The sequence below is a fragment of the Callionymus lyra genome, chromosome 2, assembly GCF_982586985.1.
Source record: "Callionymus lyra chromosome 2, fCalLyr1.hap1.1, whole genome shotgun sequence".
NCBI lineage: Eukaryota > Metazoa > Chordata > Actinopteri > Syngnathiformes > Callionymidae > Callionymus > Callionymus lyra.
Genome location: NC_141819.1, coordinates 20,624,862 through 20,647,393, shown reverse-complemented (window position 1 = coordinate 20,647,393; position 22,532 = coordinate 20,624,862). Strand labels below are relative to the sequence as shown.

General features: G+C 40.8%; 1 protein-coding gene across 6 annotated transcripts; it reads left to right on the top strand.

Moving 5' to 3' along the window:
- Positions 1 to 1,429: 1,429 nt before the first annotated feature.
- On the top strand, positions 1,430 to 20,328 carry qki2 (QKI, KH domain containing, RNA binding 2). Of its 6 annotated transcripts, none has more exons than XM_087784035.1 (9): positions 1,430 to 1,862; positions 7,044 to 7,192; positions 8,874 to 8,990; positions 10,833 to 10,976; positions 12,003 to 12,090; positions 12,258 to 12,539; positions 13,358 to 13,381; positions 14,751 to 14,825; positions 17,663 to 20,328. In XM_087784035.1, the coding sequence occupies exons 1-9, from the start codon at positions 1,721 to 1,723 to the stop codon at positions 17,683 to 17,685; spliced, it is 1,044 nt and encodes a 347-aa protein (XP_087640161.1). In that variant the 5' UTR covers positions 1,430 to 1,720; the 3' UTR covers positions 17,686 to 20,328. The 6 variants fall into 6 exon arrangements, with proteins under 6 accessions (XP_087640161.1, XP_087640160.1, XP_087640163.1 ...); XM_087784034.1 differs by having other exon boundaries at positions 14,748 to 14,825; XM_087784037.1 differs by lacking the exon at positions 13,358 to 13,381 and having other exon boundaries at positions 1,431 to 1,862.
- Positions 20,329 to 22,532: the final 2,204 nt, after the last annotated feature.

The window sequence follows — 22,532 nt, the reverse complement described above, 5'->3', positions numbered from 1 at the left end:
ACTATAATGTAATAAACACTGACTGACAAAGTGGGTCTCGAAAAGCGCTATATAAATAAATATTACTTACTTACTTACTTACTTACATCTTCTCCAAGTTTCAGGCCTTGTCCACTCATCTGACCTTTCCCTTGTTTTTTAATCTGACTGTTAAGGTGACTAATAAGGTGACCGAACACGTCTAGTTTCATGTGGAAAAAAGGCCAAACTCAGACCATCTTAGAACAACTCCATCGTGTTCATTTTGTCTCTCGAATTGACCTCTGACCTCTATTGTACTCATCAGTATGTTTCTGTTTGTACAAACTTTTGTTTTAATTGAAATATTTACATTAGAAAACGTACTTAATCTGATTTACCATAACCACACCCGCTCTGCTGTGATTGGTCAACCATCGAGGTTTGTCACCGCACATCATCAATCCCGGAAGTCTCCACCTCCAAGGGACTCGTTGTATAGACAGAGCAGGTTGTTATTACAGCTGGCTGGAGGAGGAGTGAAGACAATTATTACGTGATAATGGACTCCACTCTCGTAACCTCTCGTTCGCTGAGATTTCAGACGGGGGAGAACTTTATAAAGTAATAAGTTCAAAACATGGTCATGATGAGATATTGGAGATTGGATTGGAGAGGAAGACTTCAGAGATTCAAGATTTGAAACGTGTGAGTCCGGAAAGTTGAGTTTCCACATTAGTGATTTGCATGTTTTGAACCTACTTTTGGATCAGAACCGCTTGTCGCGGTGTGTTTATTAAAGCATCACTAACCAGAGCAACCTACACTACAAGGGCAGTGATGGGCTATTACAAGATTGATACTTTTTTCTTTTTTTTTGGTAAGGGACAAAGTTGCTTTTTCAGTACATTTTAATGATAAACGAAACACATCAAAGACCTGTTTTTCTTTTCATATGATAAAAGGAAATGCCTTTACAATGCAACAATGTATTCACGGATCTCCCAGAGGGCAACTTGTTGACACCATGTTTGTGGCCCCTAAAGATTCCTATCATCAAGACACAAGAGTTGAGTTAGTTTAACTTGTTTATCTGCACCAAGCGCACAAGAATAAAAACAAACCAACAAGAAACATAAATAAATACCAGTTATAATTCAACATGAGACTATGTACTGTGAGAGCTCTGACATTGAGGCTCCACAATGTCACCGAGCTCATATATTTACGACCAACGCACACATGCGCGCGACAGGTGCACATACCATCAGATTGAGCCGCCGCATTGTTATGGAGCGCACGCGCACGCGCGCGCTTGGAAGACAGCGGAGGCGGAAGCATGTGCGCGCGCGCTCGCGAGCCAACCCTCTTTCAGCCGAACGGGAGCGCCCACGAGCCCCCCTGACTCGTGCTGGAGCTCCACTGTGAAATCATATGACAGAGTCAGAACATCCTGCCGGAGCTGAAAGTTGAAGACTCCGCAAGCAGGACCTTTTTTTTTGAGAAGAGAGAAGCTCCTGGAAAGACTGAAGACGAGGAGAAGAAGTTTGAAACTTTGACTTTTGTTAGAGAGAGAGAGAGAGAGAGAGAGAGAGAGGCGGTCAGCGGGTGGAAGCCTGTGCGGTCCTCGCATCGCCCTCGCCGGCACTCGTTCATCCCTCATCCCGGTGTCTTTTTTTTTAAAACTTTTTTTTAAAACTTTTTTTAACTTTTTTTTCGTTCAAAACAAGTTAGTTTAAGGTTCCCTTCACAGCTTCGAGCCATGGTCGGAGAGACAGAGTTGAAGGAGAGACCCAAGTCCAACCCGGACTATCTCATGCAGCTGATGAACGACCGGAAGGTGATGAGCTCGTTACCCAACTTCAGCGGCATCTTCACGCACCTGGAGCGGCTCCTGGACGAAGGTAACACGGTGGGGGTGGAAGTCAAGGTGTCGCTTAGAAATCTCATTATATTATATTAAATCAGAACTTTTCATCTCAAGCAACACGAGAGGTTTATGTTTGAAGCAATACATCTGATTAAAAGGACCACTTTTAATCTGGTTAAAAAGAGATTTTTCTTTATCAATATATAAGTTATTATCAAATGAATTGAGTTAAAAAGAAAGATATTGTTGTGGAAAGTAGAAGAAATTAAAGTATGTTAAATTACTGTTCGATTATTCATTTATATGAAATAATGCGTGACGATGTATCGAATAAAATGATGTTGGTAGTGGGATGGAAGTTGTTTAACTGTAGCCAAAAGATCATTAAAGGGTTAATAAAGTTAGTAAATGTCCTTTAGGTGAATAAAAAACATTTATTTTTACAGTCTCTCAGATGCAAATAATGTAGATATTTCATATTTGATTATTTAAGATGTCACAAGTATGACATTACTTTGGACCTGATGTCTCCATTCAGACCTACAACTGAAGGTCGAAAACAAGAATAAGTCGATAAAACCTTATGGTTAAGTTATGGAATTCAATTCCAAACTTGTGGACTTAGTTCATTCAAATTTTTATTTGGCTTGCAGCAAACTTCCCAGACCTCCGATATCACAACTCACCATAACGTTTTAGTGTCAATTTATGTTCATGACTGTCTTCGAAATTGCTTCTGTTAGCCTCGAGCAATTTGTGAAGCTGTGACAGTGATGTCAAAAAATGTGGGTCATTCTGCATTTTTTTCTCAAGTTTCTTTAGCACTATCTGGTGCACTAACATGTGGATTCATAAAGCTTAAAAAAACAACTAGATGATATTTTGATTAAAGATGTTCTACAAACTTCCATTACAAAAACACTAAACTTTCTCATTAAATAACCCACAACAGCTCGACAGCGAGTTTTTCCAGATTTGTTCATTAAAAGACTCACTTTATTGAATGACCATTAAACTGCAGGGATTCTTCTCGGGGCGTTGCTAGGATACGCAGCCCAAAGTTCCGCGCTGAACGATGCGACTGCTAACGGACTCTGAAAATAGTGCAATTAATGAGATTGCACATTTAACAAGAAATTAGCGCTCGGCTATAAATATTAATGTGGGCAGTCTTTGTTCGACTTTTTATTTCCATTTATACTAAAGACTCATTAACTTGGTTGTCACAGACACATACAAGTAAGCTCTTCTATTCACTCTCTCACTCACACACACAGACACACGTGCACACACACACACACACACACACACACACACAGAGTTGGTGATGGGAACAAACAGACAGTTGTTAGTCTTTCTCAGTGACCTAATGCGCAGGCTTATGTGAAGGCTGAGCAGCCCATCCCTGAGCTGGAACGAGTGTGTCACTGTGTAAAATGTGTGATTTGAGGCCGACAACAAGCCCCGAAGAAACGCTTTTCTTTTACCTCATCGCTCCCAAGAATGCTCGTACACAAAAACACACTTTAGACGTGACAGCTACTTCCTGCAACAACAAAAAAATGTGTGTCGCATTCTTGATGTCAAAAAAAACAAGTCGAGCACGAACATTTCTTAGACTCGGACCGGTCCGAATCCTTTCAGCTGACATTTGGCAAAAGAATGAAAGACTTTGATTTTTATAATGCATGAAATATAAAACTTATAATAATATATATAATAAAACTATATTCACGTTGCAGTGCAGGTGAGAGGTTACCAAACACATGATAGACGCTGTTAGATTATGACCGGCTTAATTATGATTTTATCACGGTCAGATGTGGCATGCAGGCCTTGAGTATTACATGCCTGGTACTCATGCTAAATACTTCACAGAGATCATCAGCAGCTCTTCTGTTTAGTAAAAACACTGTTATTATCTTCTGTATGTGTATCTGTTGACAGGGATTTAGAGGTTTTTCTCAGGGAATTCCAGTCGTCTCAGCAAGTTCTGACTTTGGAAGAATTTATTATTATTATTCATCTGGTCCTGGATTCGCCTCCTCACAGCTGTCCAGGGACCTAGGAAAGGATGGAGACCAAGTCAAATGTTTACTCTGGTCCATGACAGACAGATGCTCATCATCGGAGCCACTTTAGGTGGTTAGGACATCTGGATTGGATTCATCCTGAACTCTGTGTTTGGGAGATGTCCATGTTATCTCTAGTATTGTAAAATATTCATCTAAACTAAAGTAAGCTTTGATTCCAAATTGAAGTCGTTCTTTTGCTTGACAATAAAGGTTGTATAAAAAGGTTAAATCAGTCAATTAATCGTATGTTGTCCCAAAGGTAAAGTTATCGTAATGAGTCTCATAGAGCTGAGCTGTTGGTTGATGACTTTTGACATTTGACTTTAATAAGTTTTGTTGACTGTACCAACTGTATCCATTGTTTTATCTAGTTAAACTTCTAATCTAAACTTAATACAGTTCATACATATTACACATTTCACAACAATCATCCCTTTTGGTGAACACACAAGTAGCAAAGCCTTCTTTTGTGCTTTGTCACTTTATATTGACTCTTTGACAACACTTGGGTAATGGGTAATTATTTGGGTTTGTATTTTGTTTGTCTTAAGATTTCATGAAGTCGTTTTGACCTTTATTTAGATCACAATTTTATTTAATCTTAGTTTATTTCTCTGTGCAGTGTCACATCATAGTTAGCTATGTTAAAACTATGTTAAGAAATACAAAAATTAAAAAATTGTTCTTATTATTAATCATGGCAACAATACAATATATTGTGATACTGTAGGAACAACAATGTATTTGTAATATTCTCAGAGTACTTTATTCTAGTGTTGCATAATTTAAAGACCACATGACTCGATGAAGTCATAACCGTTTCCATTTGTTTCGAAATCAAAATATGTCCAAACATCAGCTTGAAAAGTTAAGGGTTCAACTGTATCCTCTCGTCCTCAGTCATAGCTAGGATCTCGTTGGATTTCATCGTTCCTTTAGCTAAAGAAGGACATAATGACTGCAATCTAGCGGCTCGAAGATTAATTCCCAACATACACAAGATATAAATGGCAACTTTACTGAAATATTAACCGTAGGAATACGATAAAATCCTAAAATATTATTTTAAAGAAAAATAAAATCGATACAGAGCTGTTGAATATCTATACAGAATTGTGGAAATGCACTCTCACATTCCTAGTTGCTTTTACTTTACTGCTAACTGTAGTTGTTCACGTTTAAGACTTACAATCATGTATACTTAGACGTCACATATTAATGACAGACATGTCACTCAACAGTCAACACTGGGGCACAGACACCCCCGAAAGCTTTCTGTCAGCAATATAAGCTGCTGGTCTGTTGGCTCAGACAAAATAGCTTTGCTAACAAGTCTAGGTCACAGTGACCTTGACATAAGAAGACCCAAGTATCAAGTGAAATATTATAAACAGTTTGTTTTGTACTGAGATAGGTTTAAAGTGAGAGTTAGTGTTGGTCAATGACACAGAGAACATCCAGAGTATCCATCAATGTGCCTCTAAAACAGCTACTCAGTATTTCGTATGTGTAAGTTACTCGATACGTCAGGACTTCATTTCCACCAGACACTGCCAGATTTGTTTGTCACAGTTGAAGAATCACTGACATCACGTCCATCTATATATAGAAACGGACCAAAATATCAAAACTGGATTTCAACACCTCAGTCAGTTGGGTTTGTGTGTGTTTTTTATTGTTGTTAATAGTCACTTTTTTGTGTGCGACAGGTCAGAATAGGTCATTAGAGGATCACACTCGCCACTCTATCCGCGTCTGTAATTATAGCTTCCTACGTTATTATGGTCGGACTTTATCGCCGTCGCAGTGGTGAGACGTGCCTGTCAGCCTGCTGAGGTCAGATGATATTTGTGCGTCAAGGCAGTCATTCTGCCGGGACCGTCCGTGTTTGTGTTTGGTGCTGCACTCAGTTATTATTGTGCTAGCGTGTCATTACAAAGGCATCGGAGGCAAGCCTAGCATCGGTCACCGGGTTGACCCGACACAAACAGACGACTAGATGGACACACGTTGTGGCACTTGTTACAGAAATGATCGGGTAGAGGATTTCAGTGAAGACATAATTGTTTGTTTATAGCAGTATATTTAGTACATGTGTGACTTAGCTGTATTGTTGTTAAGCGCTTATTAACTTGTCCTACTCTTTCATTGTAAATCTAAAAAAGGGTCGACAACATTTTTTACATTTAAAAGTATGGAACTTTAGAATTAGTTTTTCATGTACTACAACATTGCTAATGTGCTAAAGCACTGTGAACACACAACATAACATTCTGGTGGGATTAAGGCTTCTTGACGCTACTGAAATTGGAACCGTAACTATGTCGGGTTTCTTTTATAGTTTGACCTTTTCTTAGTGAAACTTAGGTGGAATAAATTCGGATTAAGATTTTAGTCCTAACTTATTCCTTACGTGAAAGATCTAGTTTGGCTAAAATAAGAATATAGACGGAAATTGTGTAGTAAAGTTAACCTTAAATGACTTTATGTGGATCCACAAGCAGTTCTAAAACATTGGAATGGCTGATTGAGTGAAGTATATTTAAAATCAAAATACTTACCAATAAACAATTAAAATGTATGAAAAGCTTTACTTAACTCTGCTTCATATCACAGCAGACTGAAATGTATACTCAACTAAATCACCAAATAAGTGAACAGCACAATCCTGTCCAAACGGCTTCTTTGCTAGAAATGATGATGACGTCGTAGAAAAGTCTAAAATGTACTTGTCGGATTTAAAACTTTAAAACTAATTGGAGAATTTATTTTTAAACTAGAAAGAAAACGTGTTATTTTCCCAAGTTAATTGTATAATGTCATTTTTCTATCCCTGTTTTTCTTCTGTGGAAATATGAAGCGTCCAAGCTTTTATGTTCATGTGCCACAATTTATTGTTTTCTGCAAGAGCCAAAATGAACTTAATTGAAATCTGTCTCTGTAAGACGACACTGACTGACTTAATTAGAAGTTTAAAACTATGCAAATTCGTGCAGTCAGCTAGGAGTCTCTGTACAATAAATAAGTTGTGATGGGTTCGTGAGGAGCTCTGTAGTAAGAGGTGAACTGGAATGGCTGTGACTGTTCCACCGAAATACCGATCTTTCCCTACTCACAAGACTGTGCCTGTCTTCTTCCAGAGATCGGCCGGGTACGCAAAGACATGTACAACGACACGGTTAATGGAGGAATGTTCAACGGGAGGGACATGGAGGAGCTTCCCGAAGCCATTGGTCCAGTCGCTCAACTCCAGGAGAAGCTCTTCGTGCCTGTGAAAGAGTACCCCGATGTAAGTGACTGATCATGAGTTGATGTTCTGGGCTGCGGGATCTTTGGCCAAAATCTCTAATAGCACACATTTTATTTTATGACATCAGCCCTGCTCACACCCAGTGATTTCATCTGCTATGTCAAAAGATTATTCATAGCCGAGAAAGTGTTTTTAGTAAGAAACCATTATGTCATAGAATCAGTAAGATTCAAGAGTATTTGCTGTAGAGAAATAGAGCAATAGAAAACCTAAGGGAGGGAGACGATTGGGAGACTAAAGGGCAGTTCGATAATATCGTGTGTTACATTAATTTCAGCATTTGTATTGACATCTAAGGTTCCCACCCAGAGTAATTAAAATCCAGTGGAAATGAATTTTGTAGGGCCTAGATTTGTCAGCCTTTCGCTGTATCGACACATTAGCCAGCTTAGCACTTCAACAGTGATAGGGCTTCAAAGATGTTAGCACTTCTGCTCCATTTGCACGTCAGTTAGATTAACACGACCACTGTCGATGTTAAAAATAAAGTTGTATTAGGACGATGGTCTGGCTGAGAAAGGTAGATAAAACGTTAACTCTTGCATTAGTTCTTAAACACTTCACAACGTTAATCATGATAGTTAAATATCCACTTTTGGCTTTAAGATAAACTTAAGGTAAATTAGCAGCATGGCTAAGTACAATTTATCATGTTGTAGCTATTATTGTTAGTTATTGTTAAAGTGTGTACTGGTAAAATAATTACATTGAAGCTAATACAACATGAACAATAAGCTAGTATTTGTAAACTAAAGGTCAACACATATAACGTGAGACATTTTATAAAGCGTACTTAAGATGAGCATGTATTCAAAAAGACTAGCTATGATAAAAAAAAGGACTGCAGGAGTCGGACCACTGCTCCGGTCACATGCAACCCGGCCAATCAGGAAATGAACTTGCTGCTTCGCCATCACAATCCGAGTTCCTGTCCTGTGATTTCTGAGTCTGAGGTTCTTCCTTTCCCCTCTAAAATGTTGGTCGAATCAGATAAGAGGCTAAACTCTGCCACGGCCCCGTGTGTCGATGTTTGCATCATAAATATTTATAGCAGCTTTAATATCGTAGATAAAATCTCTCCCCGACTTTAAAATCCAGTGACCTGCCGAGAAGCTCCCAAAACATCTCGACTCAGGGAGATGCCAAGTACAGTTAAGTACTTGAATATTAGTCGTGTTGATCCAGATTCGAGGGGGTCACATGATTCTTCTCCGTGCATCAGCTCGCCAATCACCCAGTACAATGACAGGCTGTCCTCACTCACATGACAAGACTCTAACAGGACGCACACACACAACGGAAAATGGTTTCAAGTGAGGTTAAATTTAGACGCCAGTTCCTCTATTGGGATGGTAGTGGCGCTCTGTGTCAGAGGTCAACATGGAGTGTCAGGACAGGAACTCTGGGGAGTGCAGTTGTTAGAGAGGAAGAGGCGGGACAAAAGGTAGAGAAACACACACAAACACACAGAAGCAGCTGTCTTGTTAATCACTCGGTGCTAGTGACAGATAAGGTTGAGAGGACGACGCCGTCCCCTCATGCCACCAGCGCCCCGATAATGAGCTATTTTTATCTCCTCCCAGTAACACAAACACGCCACAGATGCACCGACACACATTGTGATTGTATTTTTTTTTTTTATTTCCCTTCTGTTGTTTAGTTCAACTTTGTCGGAAGAATCCTGGGCCCGCGAGGACTCACGGCCAAACAACTTGAGGCGGAGACCGGCTGCAAGATCATGGTGCGAGGGAAAGGCTCCATGAGAGATAAGAAGAAGGTACGCCTTTCAAAACAGCTTCGAGTCTGATGCAGTCCAGACCTTACACCAAGGGTTTAGCAAGGCTAAACTTTTAAAAACCTCTCGAGGGCCTATTTTCTTCCAGACTTTGTATTCTTAGGTCAATAAAGGTCAACTTAAGCACTTCAAGGAAAAAGAAAGCTTTCCCTGATTCTGGACAGTTGTTTTCTTAGCACTGTTGCTTGAGGGGGATATTCAGTTGATGGTGTTTTGTTTTAACTTACTTAAACTTGTTTATATGTGCGGAGACATTAACAAGATTCCCTGATGCTCAAACATCCCCAATGAATTCCCTGGCAAGTCCTAGATTGAGAGGTATTGGTCTGCACCGTGTCACACTTGTCCAGCTCTGATGCTGTTGTCGGCACCTCAGGGGAATCTTGGGAATATGTCTTCTCATAAGGAGCTGATTTGGTATCTTCTGCTATTAAACTGAATTACTCAAGGTCACCTTATTGGTTTTGTCAAAAGGACCAGTACCTACTCATTATAGGATGATTTTTGGTCATGGTTGGTAAATCAATACCATACTTGTTGCACACAAAGTCCCAACAGTTGAGTGATAGTCAAGTATCAACATGAACTGTTGGCACTTGAAAACATGATTTGAAAGTTTTGGAAAGTTTTTCCAGCATTCCAACAAAGCCAAAATAAAGCTGGTCTAAGACAAGCTTTTCCACCCTCCGTCCTTCTTCCTCTCCCGGCGTTCACTCCATCTGTCCTCCCATCGTCTCCCCTGGTGTTTGCTCTTGGATGAAGTCGCCTCAAGCTTTTCCATGCGGCAGGTGGAGCAAGTCCAGCTTTCCATCCCCCTTCTCTCGCTCAGGAACATTCCCTTCCTCGTACGCCCCTCGGAGAGTCTCACACAGAGACAGAGAGGAAGGAAAACATGGACACAGTAGGAGGGAAGAGAAGATGTTGACTTTAAGTGCTCTACAAAACCTCACATCTCACTTGGCCAAACATCAACAGGCCAGACAATCTGCCAGCTGAGATGGAAGAATTTGTGATTCCACCTTGATCCCAACATACATCTTTGTTAAAGATAAATAAATAACCCAAAGGTGTTTCATTGAAACTTATATTCTATTTTAACTCCTCAGTAACATCGAATATTGATGATCTTATATTACAACATGTTCACCATTAACCCATTATCAGTGAAAACCTGAATTACTTGGGATAATGTTGTTGGATATTGTATCCTGTCATGGAAACCATTCCTGCTTTATATCAACTGGAACTGTCAACCCAGTCATATCAGGAGTTTAGTACCACACGTTTGCAAATATTAAAGATAAGTCAAAACTCAGTGGACATAGTTGGGATTTTACTCAAAATCAGGAACTTGTTTTCTCTGTGGGACCTTGTTCAAAAGTCATGAGAATATGGGAGTGGTTCTGAAAATAAATCACTTCTAAGGATTCTTCTATGCAATGGATAAAATAAGAATAGAATCAGTTCCGGTTGATCATTAACTTCGGTTGTAAAACATGCCTCAATCATCAAGATTCTAGAATCCAATACATTTGATTATTAATTGTGTTTAGTTGTCCTTCGTCACTTACTGTACTGAAGTAACAGCGCAACCTGCCTTTGCTTCAGAGCTTCTTAAAGATACTGTATTCTGAGCTTTCGTGATAAAGACGGTTTGTAAGTAACTGATGAATGTTTCAACCGCAACCTGGGAACCAAACCTCTTTGAAGTTCTTCTTCTTATGTCTGTGTTTGCTTGGGTTCCCTCTGGATACTGTGGTTTCCTCTCACATCCCAGCAAAGATGTACACAGCTTTAATTGTTCCCATTTGTTTTTACTATCAGGAGGAGATGAACCGAGGGAAACCCAACTGGGAGCACCTGAGCGAGGACCTACACGTCCTCATAACAGTGGAGGACACACACAACAGGGCCAAGATCAAACTCCAGCGAGCCATCAACGAGGTCAAGAAACTGCTGGTACCCGCAGTGAGTATCCCTAAAAAATACAGACGGAAAAAAAAAAAGCGTCCAGTGAGCGGATGAGAGCGGACTGTGTTGGTATGCATGGAAGGGGGTTGGGGATTGTCCGTCCAAAAAACTGTGTGTGTCTTTTTGTCTCTGTGTGTGTATGAGAGAGTATGTGTAAGGGGTTAGGGTAATTAGGGAACAGGCATAAAGGGGTTGTCATGGCAACCCCGGGTTGTTTGAAAGGCTGCGGGAATCAATGGAGAGTCTGTTCACTCGTCCTCCATCACTCCTTTCACTCCTTCACAACTCACTTCATTCCCAACTACTGGCTACAGTATTCTCCCCCGTCTTTGTTGTTGTTGTTGTCGTGCACACAAGAGGAGGTTGTGATTGGACTACTGGACATTTCTCACATTCTGCAGTCCACCTTTGCCAGCCCACCCTCGCGCACATGCAGACAAGAGTCGCACAGTCACAAGTTTCTGCTGTCGTGCACACAAAAGTTTTTTTTTGCAATCACTTTGCTTCTTCCTCTTTTTTTTGCCTCGGCATTATTAGCGACAATAGAGTCGGAGTAAAAAGAGCTGTGGGGGGTTCTATTTCAGTGTGGAGGGGGGGGGTTCGACTGCCGTGGTCAGCAATTGGCTTCCACTACACTCTCAAGACCAAAGTTCTAAAACATATATTAACTAACAAGCGTTCACTAGCACTTCAACTAAACTAGGACAGGAAGTCCCGTCTTTAAAGGAAGTTAGACTCTAGATCGTCACTAGTGTGGAGTTCTAGTTCTAGTTACTGACCCCAGCTCATTTGGAACTGAAGAAACGTCTCGGATGAGAAACGTCTTCTTAGAACTCTACACAGTCCAGTTCACTTGCTTTCAAACCACTTGGATAACCATGACCTGGATGAATGAGAACATTCGAAGACAGATAATAAGTTTCGCCTTTAACAAATAGACAAATAAACTGAAGTAAGGGACAAGAAGAAATTGAAATAAAAATACAGTCTTGAATAATCTTGAATAATGTGTGTGTTTCTCAGGCAGAAGGTGAAGACAACCTTAAGAAAGTCCAACTGATGGAGCTCGCCATCCTCAATGGAACCTACAGAGACGCCAACGTCAAGACACGTAAGTGACATTGTGGAGCGGGGCGGGTGGGTGTCAGGATCTCAGCACTGGAGTCCACTGTAAGTAAACAATGGTCCAGTCTCTGCTGTTAAATCGACCGTTTGTCTTCTTCTCGTCCTCTCCCCATCCTCCCTGTCTGTTGTTTCTCCCTGGCTTTATTGTTGCAGCCACTGCCGGCTTTCCTCTAGCAAACCCTCAGGCTCCTCGTATCATCACCGGCCCTACACCCGTCCTGCCTTCCCTACGCAACCAGGCCCCAGTATCCACACCCACCCTCATGCCCCTGATTCGTCAGATCCAGAGTTCCGCCCTAATGCCGGGTGGCAACCCTCACCCAGCGCTGGTGCAGCAAGGACCAGAATCGGGCATCATATACACGCCCTACGAGTACCCGTACACACTCACGCCCTCCATATTGGAATACCCCATTGACTCAACTGGAGTTTTAGGTAAGTAAATGTCGCGATCTGCATCATCACTATATGGACACAGGATGTATTACGAGACCTGGAGACGACAGATTTGGGGATAGTCATCTTCAGTCATAGCACTATCAGACTTATCTTATTATCAGAATCACTCGCTCACAGGGTTTTTTTGTGGTGTCAGAATAATATGAATTAATAAGACAACACACAATATGAAAACAGAACCAAGCACCAAGGCAGCGATTCTGCGACCCCTAATGAATGTCATAACCTAAAATATACGTCATTAAATTTTGCTCAGTTAGTTTAAGGGTTGTGACAAAACAAACTACATGTTTTGTGTTTTTATCGCTCATTAAAACACACTTTAAAATTCTCTATTATGAAGACATGTTTAGAAACTTGCATTTTGATCTCATTGTTAACACCTATAAGTTCCATTATAATTCTAGGAAGTAGTGAGGTCATCATTTACAAAGTATTTTACATTTCCCAGAAGATGATGAAGAAGTGACACCATTTAACATGACAAATCGCCTTCACATTCAACTGACACAAGTTATCTTGCCAAAAATATCGTACTAGTTGGGTAAGATTGAAGTAATTCAACTGTTGGAAACTATGTCTCACAATATTAAAGAATTGAACATGTCCAACTAAATTGATTATTTGAGCGTTTGGAAAACAAATAATGGACATTGTGGTAAGACTGATTGGCATGACTGTGTGGGATAAACTATAAAGCTCATTATCTGGTCAAGATAGCAGCCGTCTCCAGTTCTCGTAATACATCCATGGCTTTCAGAGTTGCATGCTGAAGCTCCTCGTTGGGCTAATAGTCCCTTCTTCCTGTGTTTTTGCAGGTATGGCTTTCCCAACCAAAGGCTAAGCGATAGAACCCCCTTCCTAGCACACTCGGACTGGCTTGCAGAGACCCCCCCTCCCCCCTCCCCTTACCTATATATTTCTTCCGCTCAAACTTTAGCTCAACATTCTGCAGTCCAGTAGTGAAGTGACCACTGCCTGATCCGTCAATGTCCTCCTCGTGTTAGCAGACTAGCGTTGCGGTGTGATGCCATAATCGAATTAACATGTTTTATTTTTATTTTTTAGTTGAGCTTCTGCTTGTAATTTTTTAACACATTTCTAGAGAAACCATAGGCATTATAGCGACGCTCTTTGTGATTTAATACATGTTAAAATCTCAGACTGAAGGCAAATCTGTAGATTGAATTTTTAATCTTGAAGCTACTAGTGAAGCTTAGGTTTAGCAGTTTTATATTAATCGTTCATTCTTTAGCGGACAGAACAGAAGACCACAAAACAACAACACTGCGTTTTATGCCTCACCTACGCTACATGACTTGTAGCGGAAGGAGCCATTTTTAGTGTTTTGATCGAATCAGTGTTATGAAATCTACTTTGTAGTTTCTCTAAGTGTAAAAGGAAGTATTTTACTGTGGAAATATCTATATAATCTTTGACGGTATATATGTAAATATGATCTTTGATTGCTTGAAAGAAAAAAAAAGCATAATATATATAGTATAACACATTTGTTAGAAGTGTTGCCCCATTGAACGTCCTCAGAAAGAGGTCATAGTTGAGTCAGGTTGTACGAACCTGCTCAAGCAACAAACTAGTGTTTAACACGTGCCTTTAGAAACTGACCGGCTAGACTATTCAAAGATTTCCTCCAGTCTCTTAAAGTCTCTCAATTTCAGAGCTTTTTAAAGAGTCTTTTCACGAGTTGTCCCAGAGTTTTTACGGTCTCTGAAACCACTCGATAGAGCCTTTTATTAGTCCTTGCAGAGTCTATCAAGGGTCTTCAAAAAGACACCTATCTCTGCCTAACTTTACTGAATATGTGTTTTTTAGGAGCCTTTAAATGCATTAGCATATCTTTTCAGAGCTCTTATGTATTCTTCAGATAATTTAACATGTTTATATGATTATTACTTTTTTTTGTCGACTCATGAAGCTGCTTCTATATGTCCGAGCAGTGTATGTTAGAGTCTTTATCGTAAAAAAAAACAGTAATCTCCGATAGTCATGTAGCGTACGTGAGGCATAAGAAACATTATCGTTTGACTTAACCTTCACCTACAGCCTCCAACACTTTCTGAATTCCTGGTTTCGCTGATGTCGGTTCCTTGGCAAGACTGTGTGATGTCTTTTCTGATGAGTAACCTTCTGTGTTCTGTTTTGGCAACGTCATCGCGCTGTTAGCAGGTGCCATGACCACTAAGGTACGACGCCACGACAAGAGAATCCATCCTTACCAAAGGGTAGTGACCACAGACAGAGGTTAGTTAGCTCACCAGCCACTTTATGTACGTGTGTTTGTGCGTGTGTTAGTGAGCGTGCATGCGGAGGAATGGACCGGTTTACATGTTTCTGAGATACAGCATGCCTAAATAAGAATTAACTGTATCCAGCAAAAGGTCACACACTGAAGCAGCTTCGGTGTCAAATGTGAAGAAAAAAAAAAAAAACAGTATTTGTTGCAGTAAAAGTGGAAAAAGTGAGCAGAATGAGAAGAATCGGTTAGGGGTCCACAGTAACAGCACTTATCTGTGCACGCCTGCTCTGTAAACTCCTCGGAACCCTCTCCCAATTAGAGTGGATCGCTAATGTGACTCGGTCCTCGTGACTCTGGATTCGGAGTCCGTTCTCAGAACTTTTTGTTTGTTTGTTGTTGTTTATCTCTCTTCTTTTCTTTTTTTTTTTTTTTACCCAACAAGTACTGCGGAAAGTTTTTATTTATACCCATTTTCATTCCACAAGATTTCCACACTTTTTATATTATTATTGTTATTTTTATTATTAAGGAATTCCTGTGTTGTGCCCAATGGTAACAGTGACTGTTTTTCAATTCAAGTGCATCATCTCGTTGGGCTGGGCAGTACAGAAGTACGTGTTTCTCAAAAGATTCTCATTCGGACTTTAACTGGAAGCTGTTTACAAGCACATGTGACACGGAACAGATAATGATGTTAAAGCTGTTGCTGTCCATGCTGTTATAGCCTCAAATTAACAATAATAATTGACATTTTAAAATTAACAGTTCTTTTGATAGCCTTTTTGGTCTCATTTGTAATGCATTACAAACACATTTATAAGGCATTATACTGCATTTATAAGGCTTTAAAGATGTTTCAAGAAGGTTTATATTCATTTATGTAAACTTATTATAAGCTCTATGATGTATGATGGCGAGTGTTCAGTCAATTGTAATTAATATAGCAGTCGATGTGGTTGATTTGAACATCTTTTCAGAATGTTAATGTGATATTATGTTATTTGACAGCGTTGAGTCCGTAGTTTAGAAAACCTAGTTATACACCTCACTATTTCTATAAAGCCTTGTAAATGTCTTAAAATGTCTTCTTTTTTTTTAATGCAAGTTCACTCATCAATATTTCGATTGTGGATCAATCTGGAGCGTGAAGTTCACCAACATCAAAACAGCGCATGAAACACTTTGCCTGGTGTGGGTCTGTAGTTTAACACCAAGGGTCAACGAACCCTCAACAAGTTAGTGATTAAAGATTTAAGAGACCCTAAGACCTGGACTGCTCAGTGGAAACCCGCCATCCGGGAGCCCTGAACACTCGCGGCTCTCCCACATGTTTCCGGAGCCATCACAAGACTCTTGGCAGAGTGAGCCAGGCTTAGAAAACGTCTTCTGTGAGTCGTGGCACAGCCTTAGACTTACACCATTATATAGTGTCTGAGGTTCCTTTTTTGGAACCTTTTAAATGGACCTTTTTGCAGAGCCTTCAAAGCACTTTCAAGCGTAGCCATGGCGACCTTAAATATTAGCAAGGCGTCTCACTCTCTGACCGAGAGGGTGATATATTGTCGTCACATGTCAGGCCTGCACCAATTCATGCCGATGTTTGGTGAAAAAGCTCTCGCTCCAGATCAACCAAGAGCCCGACGTGAGAAACCAATACCAACAGTAGAAGTTCCATGAGTGTGGTTCTGGACGTCCGGTGCTGCCCAGCCCAAATCTTGTACTACTAAAACACAGAGTGTGATAACTACTGAAGTCTGTGTTACAAGCTCTTTTGTATGAAATATGGTTGTTTGTGGTCTTATCAGTCGCCCACTGGACTTTATCATTGGGACTGTTTACATCTTTCATATGTTTCCTAGCCAGAGTGGTGCTGTTACCATGTATCTAGCTGCAAATGTGTATATAGGGATTTAAAGTGCTTATATCAAGCTTATGGGACCGCTTGGAAAAAAACTTGTAGTTTTATTTGATAGTTTATATTTAGTTTGTACATTTTTTTATTATGCTTTTTATAGTGTCCAGTGTAAAAGTTTATTGGAAAAATCGTGTGTAGCTACTGTTTTAGCCGCCGCGCCGGCGGCAATGACGGCAGTGTCTTTTGCTTTGTATTTAAGATGAGGTGAGCGTCTCCATTCAAGGCCTCGCCACTGTTTTATGCAATAGAAGTGGAATTAGCTAGCGACAAAAATGTATATGTGTGTGAGCCGCGGCGCTTCCGTTGTACACAAAAAACACTAAAAGGCAATAAAGTCGATTATTGAAAAAGCAATCTGGAAATAAAACCTGGAAATTATTGTAGTTAGAATGTGTTTTTGTGTAATCGCTCTTCTAAAAAAAAAAAAAAAAAAATCCTTTAACCTCCTCATTCGCCGTCTCTTACTCTCTTGCTTAGGCGCTCTTCTAATTCTCCATAGTGATCAATCCATAATCAATAACTGTTAATCACTCTCCCGGCTGGACGTTATAGCCGCTCTGGCCGGGAGCCGGTGATCGTGAAGGTCACTCTCTCACCGACATGACACCATTTCTCTCTGTCCGTCTGCGAGAGCGGCTAGCATGAGTAGCATCACTATAGCAGCCGTCACATGACCTGAGGGGCTCCGCGAGCCGTCCATTCCTAACGTCGACGCCCCCCGGGGGTCGATGCGAGTGGACGGCGGCCCCGGGGCCCCTCACGCTGTGTGCGACCGCACTAGATCTGCCGTGTTGTCATCCTTGACGCCACTAGCTGACACTAATCTCTCTTCTATCTTTTTTTTCTGTTTATGTCCCCCTTCTATGTGCCCTTTTTTTTCCTCCTCTCCTTTCCTCGTCTGTCCGTCCTCTGTCCGTCTAACTGTAGCTGCCACGGCAACTAACCCATGACCCCTTCTGACCTTTCCGATGACCCCACCCATCTCCTCCGCCCGCTGGCGAGCTCATTGGCCCACGGCCCCCCGCCTCTCCCGCAGTTCAGCCAACCAGGAGAGACCAGCACATTGGGAACAACCCGGACAACAGGGACCCCTGGACTAACCCTCAAGACCCCGCCCTTCTTCTACGAGTCCACAAGTCCACCAAACGTGCCTTTAGATCCTACGTTTGTCTGACAGTCACATGACTCAGAATGTCACTTGAGGTTTTATTTTCAAAGGTTTAGGCTCAAATCTTAACCAGATGTGCCTTTAAAACAAGGGTTTTTTACCCACCAGTGGTGAAGGGCTCACAGACATCCAGGATGCAATAATTATTCAGGATCGTAGCAAGTATTTTTCTAATATTCCCACTTTTACGATGCAGTTTTTTCAGACCCTCGTCCAGCATGCCTTCCTTCCAAAGACATTTCAATTGATTATAGAGTCAAATCCCAATTTTGAGACCTTTTAAATGTCACGACCTTCACCAAAAAAAATGCTCTTTGTCCCTTCAGCCCATGCTAGCCCACGTGCTAAAGTGCCTTAAAAAGTCGGGGGCCCTAACCCCTATTTTCGCACACCCCGGACGGGTTTAATGTCAGCGTCATTCTCAGGCCTTCGGATTAAAACGAGAAGTATTAAATAAAAAACAGTTTTCTCTGCAACAAATTCTATAAATGTAGTTTATTTTTGGAGTAAACAAGCATCTTGCGTGTCAGGCTTATATTTTTTTTTTCAAAATAAAGCACCATTTGAGACTGAAGTTATATAAACGATTCAATATTGCTATCCGACCTGGAATCAAACCCCTAATGAAATGTTTCTGGGCCACACACTGCTGCCTTAACAAGTTCAAATATGCCTTAACGTCATAATCTTCACCTAAATTCAGAGTCTATGACACGTCATTTTCTAACATGAGTTCACAGTGGGACCCCCTGGTCCTCAAAAGGTTACTGGTGAGATTCCAGGCCCCCGCTAGTAAGCAAGTCCAAGTTTCCTCCGGCAAGACTAATGACTTGGCGCCGGACTCGAGCGCTTCCATGGTCGCCCTCAGAAGGCGGCATAGTCGAGGAGGTCCAGGGCGGTTGTCTGGTAACCGGGTTGATTCAGGGCGCTGCCGGTGGACTGCCAGGGTGCCCTCGAGCAAGAGAGCGAAGCCTTTTAAATTATCATTTTAGATCGGAACTAAAGAGGACATTAATGTTGGCCCCAAAAAATCCACCTCGGACTTGATGCCTTCCCGTGGTCTTTCTTTGAATTGTGTTCTAAAGGATCTTTTTAAGATGAACTCATTACGCTCCTTAACTTAAATACATCTTTAATGATAAGGATCTCACCATCTTTAATTATTTTAACACATTCATCTGAGTTTTTAAATCGTGTTTTATTCTGGAAATGATTCGACTTTATTCGTAAATGTCTAGTTCTGACAGTTAACCTGAACTTAAAGTCAGTTGAGTGAGAATCTCCTACTTTCTTTCATTCTAAACTGTCAATATTAAGGCATTTATTTGGACTATTTATATTTTTATTTTAATATTCGTAACAACTCCATTGACATCATTACAGAATTATAGATTAATTCGTACACGGATCCAAACTTAAGTCCTTTGGTAACTTTTCGTCTTCAACAAATCAAAGTTCCATCATCTCCAGCAGACGATATGATGGTCTGGAGTCACAGCCTGACTCGGCAAAAAAAAAGGCTCAAACAATAAATGTTAGGATTGTTCCCACATGCACTCGCTTGTGTCAGACTGCAAACACAACGCTGCCTTTTCATTCGACACAACAACAGAACAAACAAACGGTGTCTCTCTGGCCGTCGCCGCCGTTTCTCCGCTTCATCCGGTTTTGAGTTCTCGCACTTTATTATCAACAGTTGAAAACTTTATTCACACGTCATTTCGTGACAAAATAACCGGAACAAACGTGTGACCTGGAAGTGCAATTAAACCATGTGTTGTGTTTCCTGTTTCTATATAAAAACAATATTTGCATGTTTGTGTTAAACACACGAGGGTGTGGACATCTAACCAGTTTGTAACTTTCTATATTGTTTTTTTTTTTTTAATTTGTACAAAAAAATAAAAAAAATAACATTAAACGACGGTTGAAGACAAAGTCGTGGCCTTATATCTGCGATCTGAACTCGTCCAGGTCAGAGTTCACTTCTGTGCCTTCTGTCCTTGAATTAACATGTTGGCGTCTCACTAACGGAGGTCATAACATCTGTGATTGTAACTGGGATCAGTAACTTTCTCTGATTAAACTGGATCAACTAACAAACCTGGTGGCTTTCTTTGTCCTCTGACTCCTTCCTCTCGGCTCACTAACCTCAGCGACACGTGTGGATAACAGTGACCAGAGAATGGAAGAGAAAATGTGTTGAGAAATAAAGAAATATATATTTTTATACAGTTTATTGAGCTTGTAAATGTTTATATATTTGCCAAACAATGACACGACCAATTAAAAACAGCTAATGGAAACTTTTTTATATTATTATTATTATTATTATTATTAACATTCCATCACTTTCATGGGTGAGTTATTTTTTTTAATGTTTTTTACATTTTTACACCTTTGAAAAAGAAATCAAGGCGGCAGACACTCTTTTGATTAAAACTGATACAACTTACAAACTGTGTTACTCTTCTTTGTTACAATAATATGCAGTAATAAATCACATGTCATTGTGTTCGATTTTTTTAAAAGGTTGGGATCAAAGAAAGATAAAACCAGAAAATGTATCAAATATTCCCTTAAAGGTCAACTAACGTGTTGATATAAGTGTGTCTTGAATAGATGTTTGTAGAAAACTCTCTTTTAAAGTGATCCACCAAAAATTCAAACTTATCTCATTTTCTACTCACCCACATGTCGAATAATTGTTGGGATTATTTTCTTAATAATCTGTTCCTTTTTTAGAGTTCTGGACAAAAATGTTTGTTCATTTTAATGTAGCAACTGAGCCCCGGGGGATAAACTTCTTCCAAAAAGACGCATATAAAAACATCCAAATACCTCCGTACAGCTCGTCTGTAATGTCCATCTTGTAATGAAGCCTCGACATGAGAAGAATTGATCCGGAAAAAATAAAAAAAGTCTATATTTTAGACTCGTTTGTGGCAGACTTTTAAACAGTAGCACGTCATATAAACCAGAAGTACTCTGGGTAAATACTGCAATTGTTCCAGTGTAGACAGTATGCTCTCTGGAAGCGCTCGCGATATTTACATTTTACAACATTGCCTTCCTGGAGATTAAATCTTGTTAACATAACCACGCCCGCTCTGATATGATTGGTCAAGCATCCGCGCATCAATCCTAGAAGTCTCCACCTCCAAGGGACTTGTTGTATAAACAAAGCAGGCATGATTACAGCTGGCTGGAAGAAGTGAAGACTATTATACCTCATAATGGACTCCGCTCTCGTAACCTCTCGTTCGCCGATATTTCAGACGGTGTAGAACTTTATAAAGTAATACGTTCAAAACGTGGTCATGATGAGAGACTTACTGCGTCTTGAAACATGCGAGTCAGGAGAGTTGGGTTTAGACATTAGTTAAAAACTTTAATTAATGGTTTACACAGAAAAGTTTTTATATTAATATGGGATGGGAATTATAAAATGTATTTTTGAGGAAAGTGGCAAAGGTTGAGTTAAAACACAACAGAATCAAACTAGTTTGATCCTTAAAAAAAAGGATATGATTGGAGGATAAAGGAAGTTGGGAAAAGGTCAAATGTTTGTGTTACCATAGGGTGTATGTTATTAAGATGTAAGAATTGAACAATTAAAAAATTAAAACGTTTTTTTCCACTACATTCTTTTTCACTGAAGCGACGAAAGTGGATCAACTAAGAAAGTTAGCAGCTCCTCTTCCTCCTCTGAACCCTCATTATGCACAACATCCTCCTCCCTGCATACTAACCAGCCGGCGGTCCTCAGATGGCCTCGGACCTGGACCGGTCCAGGGCTGGCTCCGACCGGGGGGTTGAGGAAGGACGACAACGACCCCGGCAGGTTCTCCCACCTCTTCCTCGCTCTTCATCCCCTCGAGCGTCTCTCCCAGTCTCGGCAGCAGCGGGACCGGTTTGGGGAGGTTTGGAGGTGGAATCATCTGGAGAGAATGAGGGGAAGTTGTGCAAGAACGCCCGCAAACATCTGCAGCAGATATTCTTGCGAGTCACAGACAAGAATCTGACTCTGACAGGCTGCCAGGAAACATGGAGGTAAAGGACGATAACGTCGACTCTTCAAACATGAAGGTTTAAGTGAGATGCCCCAGTGGAGTCTGGGGTGAGCAGCTCCACCCTCAGATCCTCTGGAGGCTCCTGACAAACTCATGAAGAATGTAAAGAGAAAGACAATAATCCAGACGTGAGTAAGAATGACCAGAACATTCTATTTATGTCACCAGCTGCTTCATCATATGTTTTTTTGCTCCAGATTTTGGTCTCATGACCTTCTGAGGCGACTTCAAAGATCGAAAAACAAAACAAAAAAGTTCTTGGGACTTAAAAGCCCCCAAAAAAGTTGGTTATTTCGTGAGTTGAAAGCAGCCGTGGGTGGTTCATTCGTCCTCTCCCTGCCCTTCCTGCTTTCATTGTGGACTTGTGTGGGGGGGTGGGGTGGGGGGAGGAAGAAGGGTGGGGGCTGATATTGAACTTCAGGCTTGGAGTGGAGCCGGCAACCCCGACCCCCCGATCACACAGACACCGGGAGCATAATGTGACAATCCTGCCGACAGGAAGGAGCTGAAGAGAGAGATGGATGGGTGTGTGGGGGGGGTGAGGAAGAGGGGGTTG

Coding starts and splice junctions, on each gene's coding strand:
- qki2 (XM_087784034.1), top strand. CDS start 1,721: ATGGTCGGAGAGACAGAGTTGAAGGAGAGACCCAAGTCCAACCCGGAC. Junction 12,091..12,257: donor AGACGCCAACGTCAAGACAC/GTAAGTGACATT, acceptor TTATTGTTGCAG/CCACTGCCGGCTTTCCTCTA. Junction 12,540..13,357: donor TGACTCAACTGGAGTTTTAG/GTAAGTAAATGT, acceptor TTGGGCTAATAG/TCCCTTCTTCCTGTGTTTTT.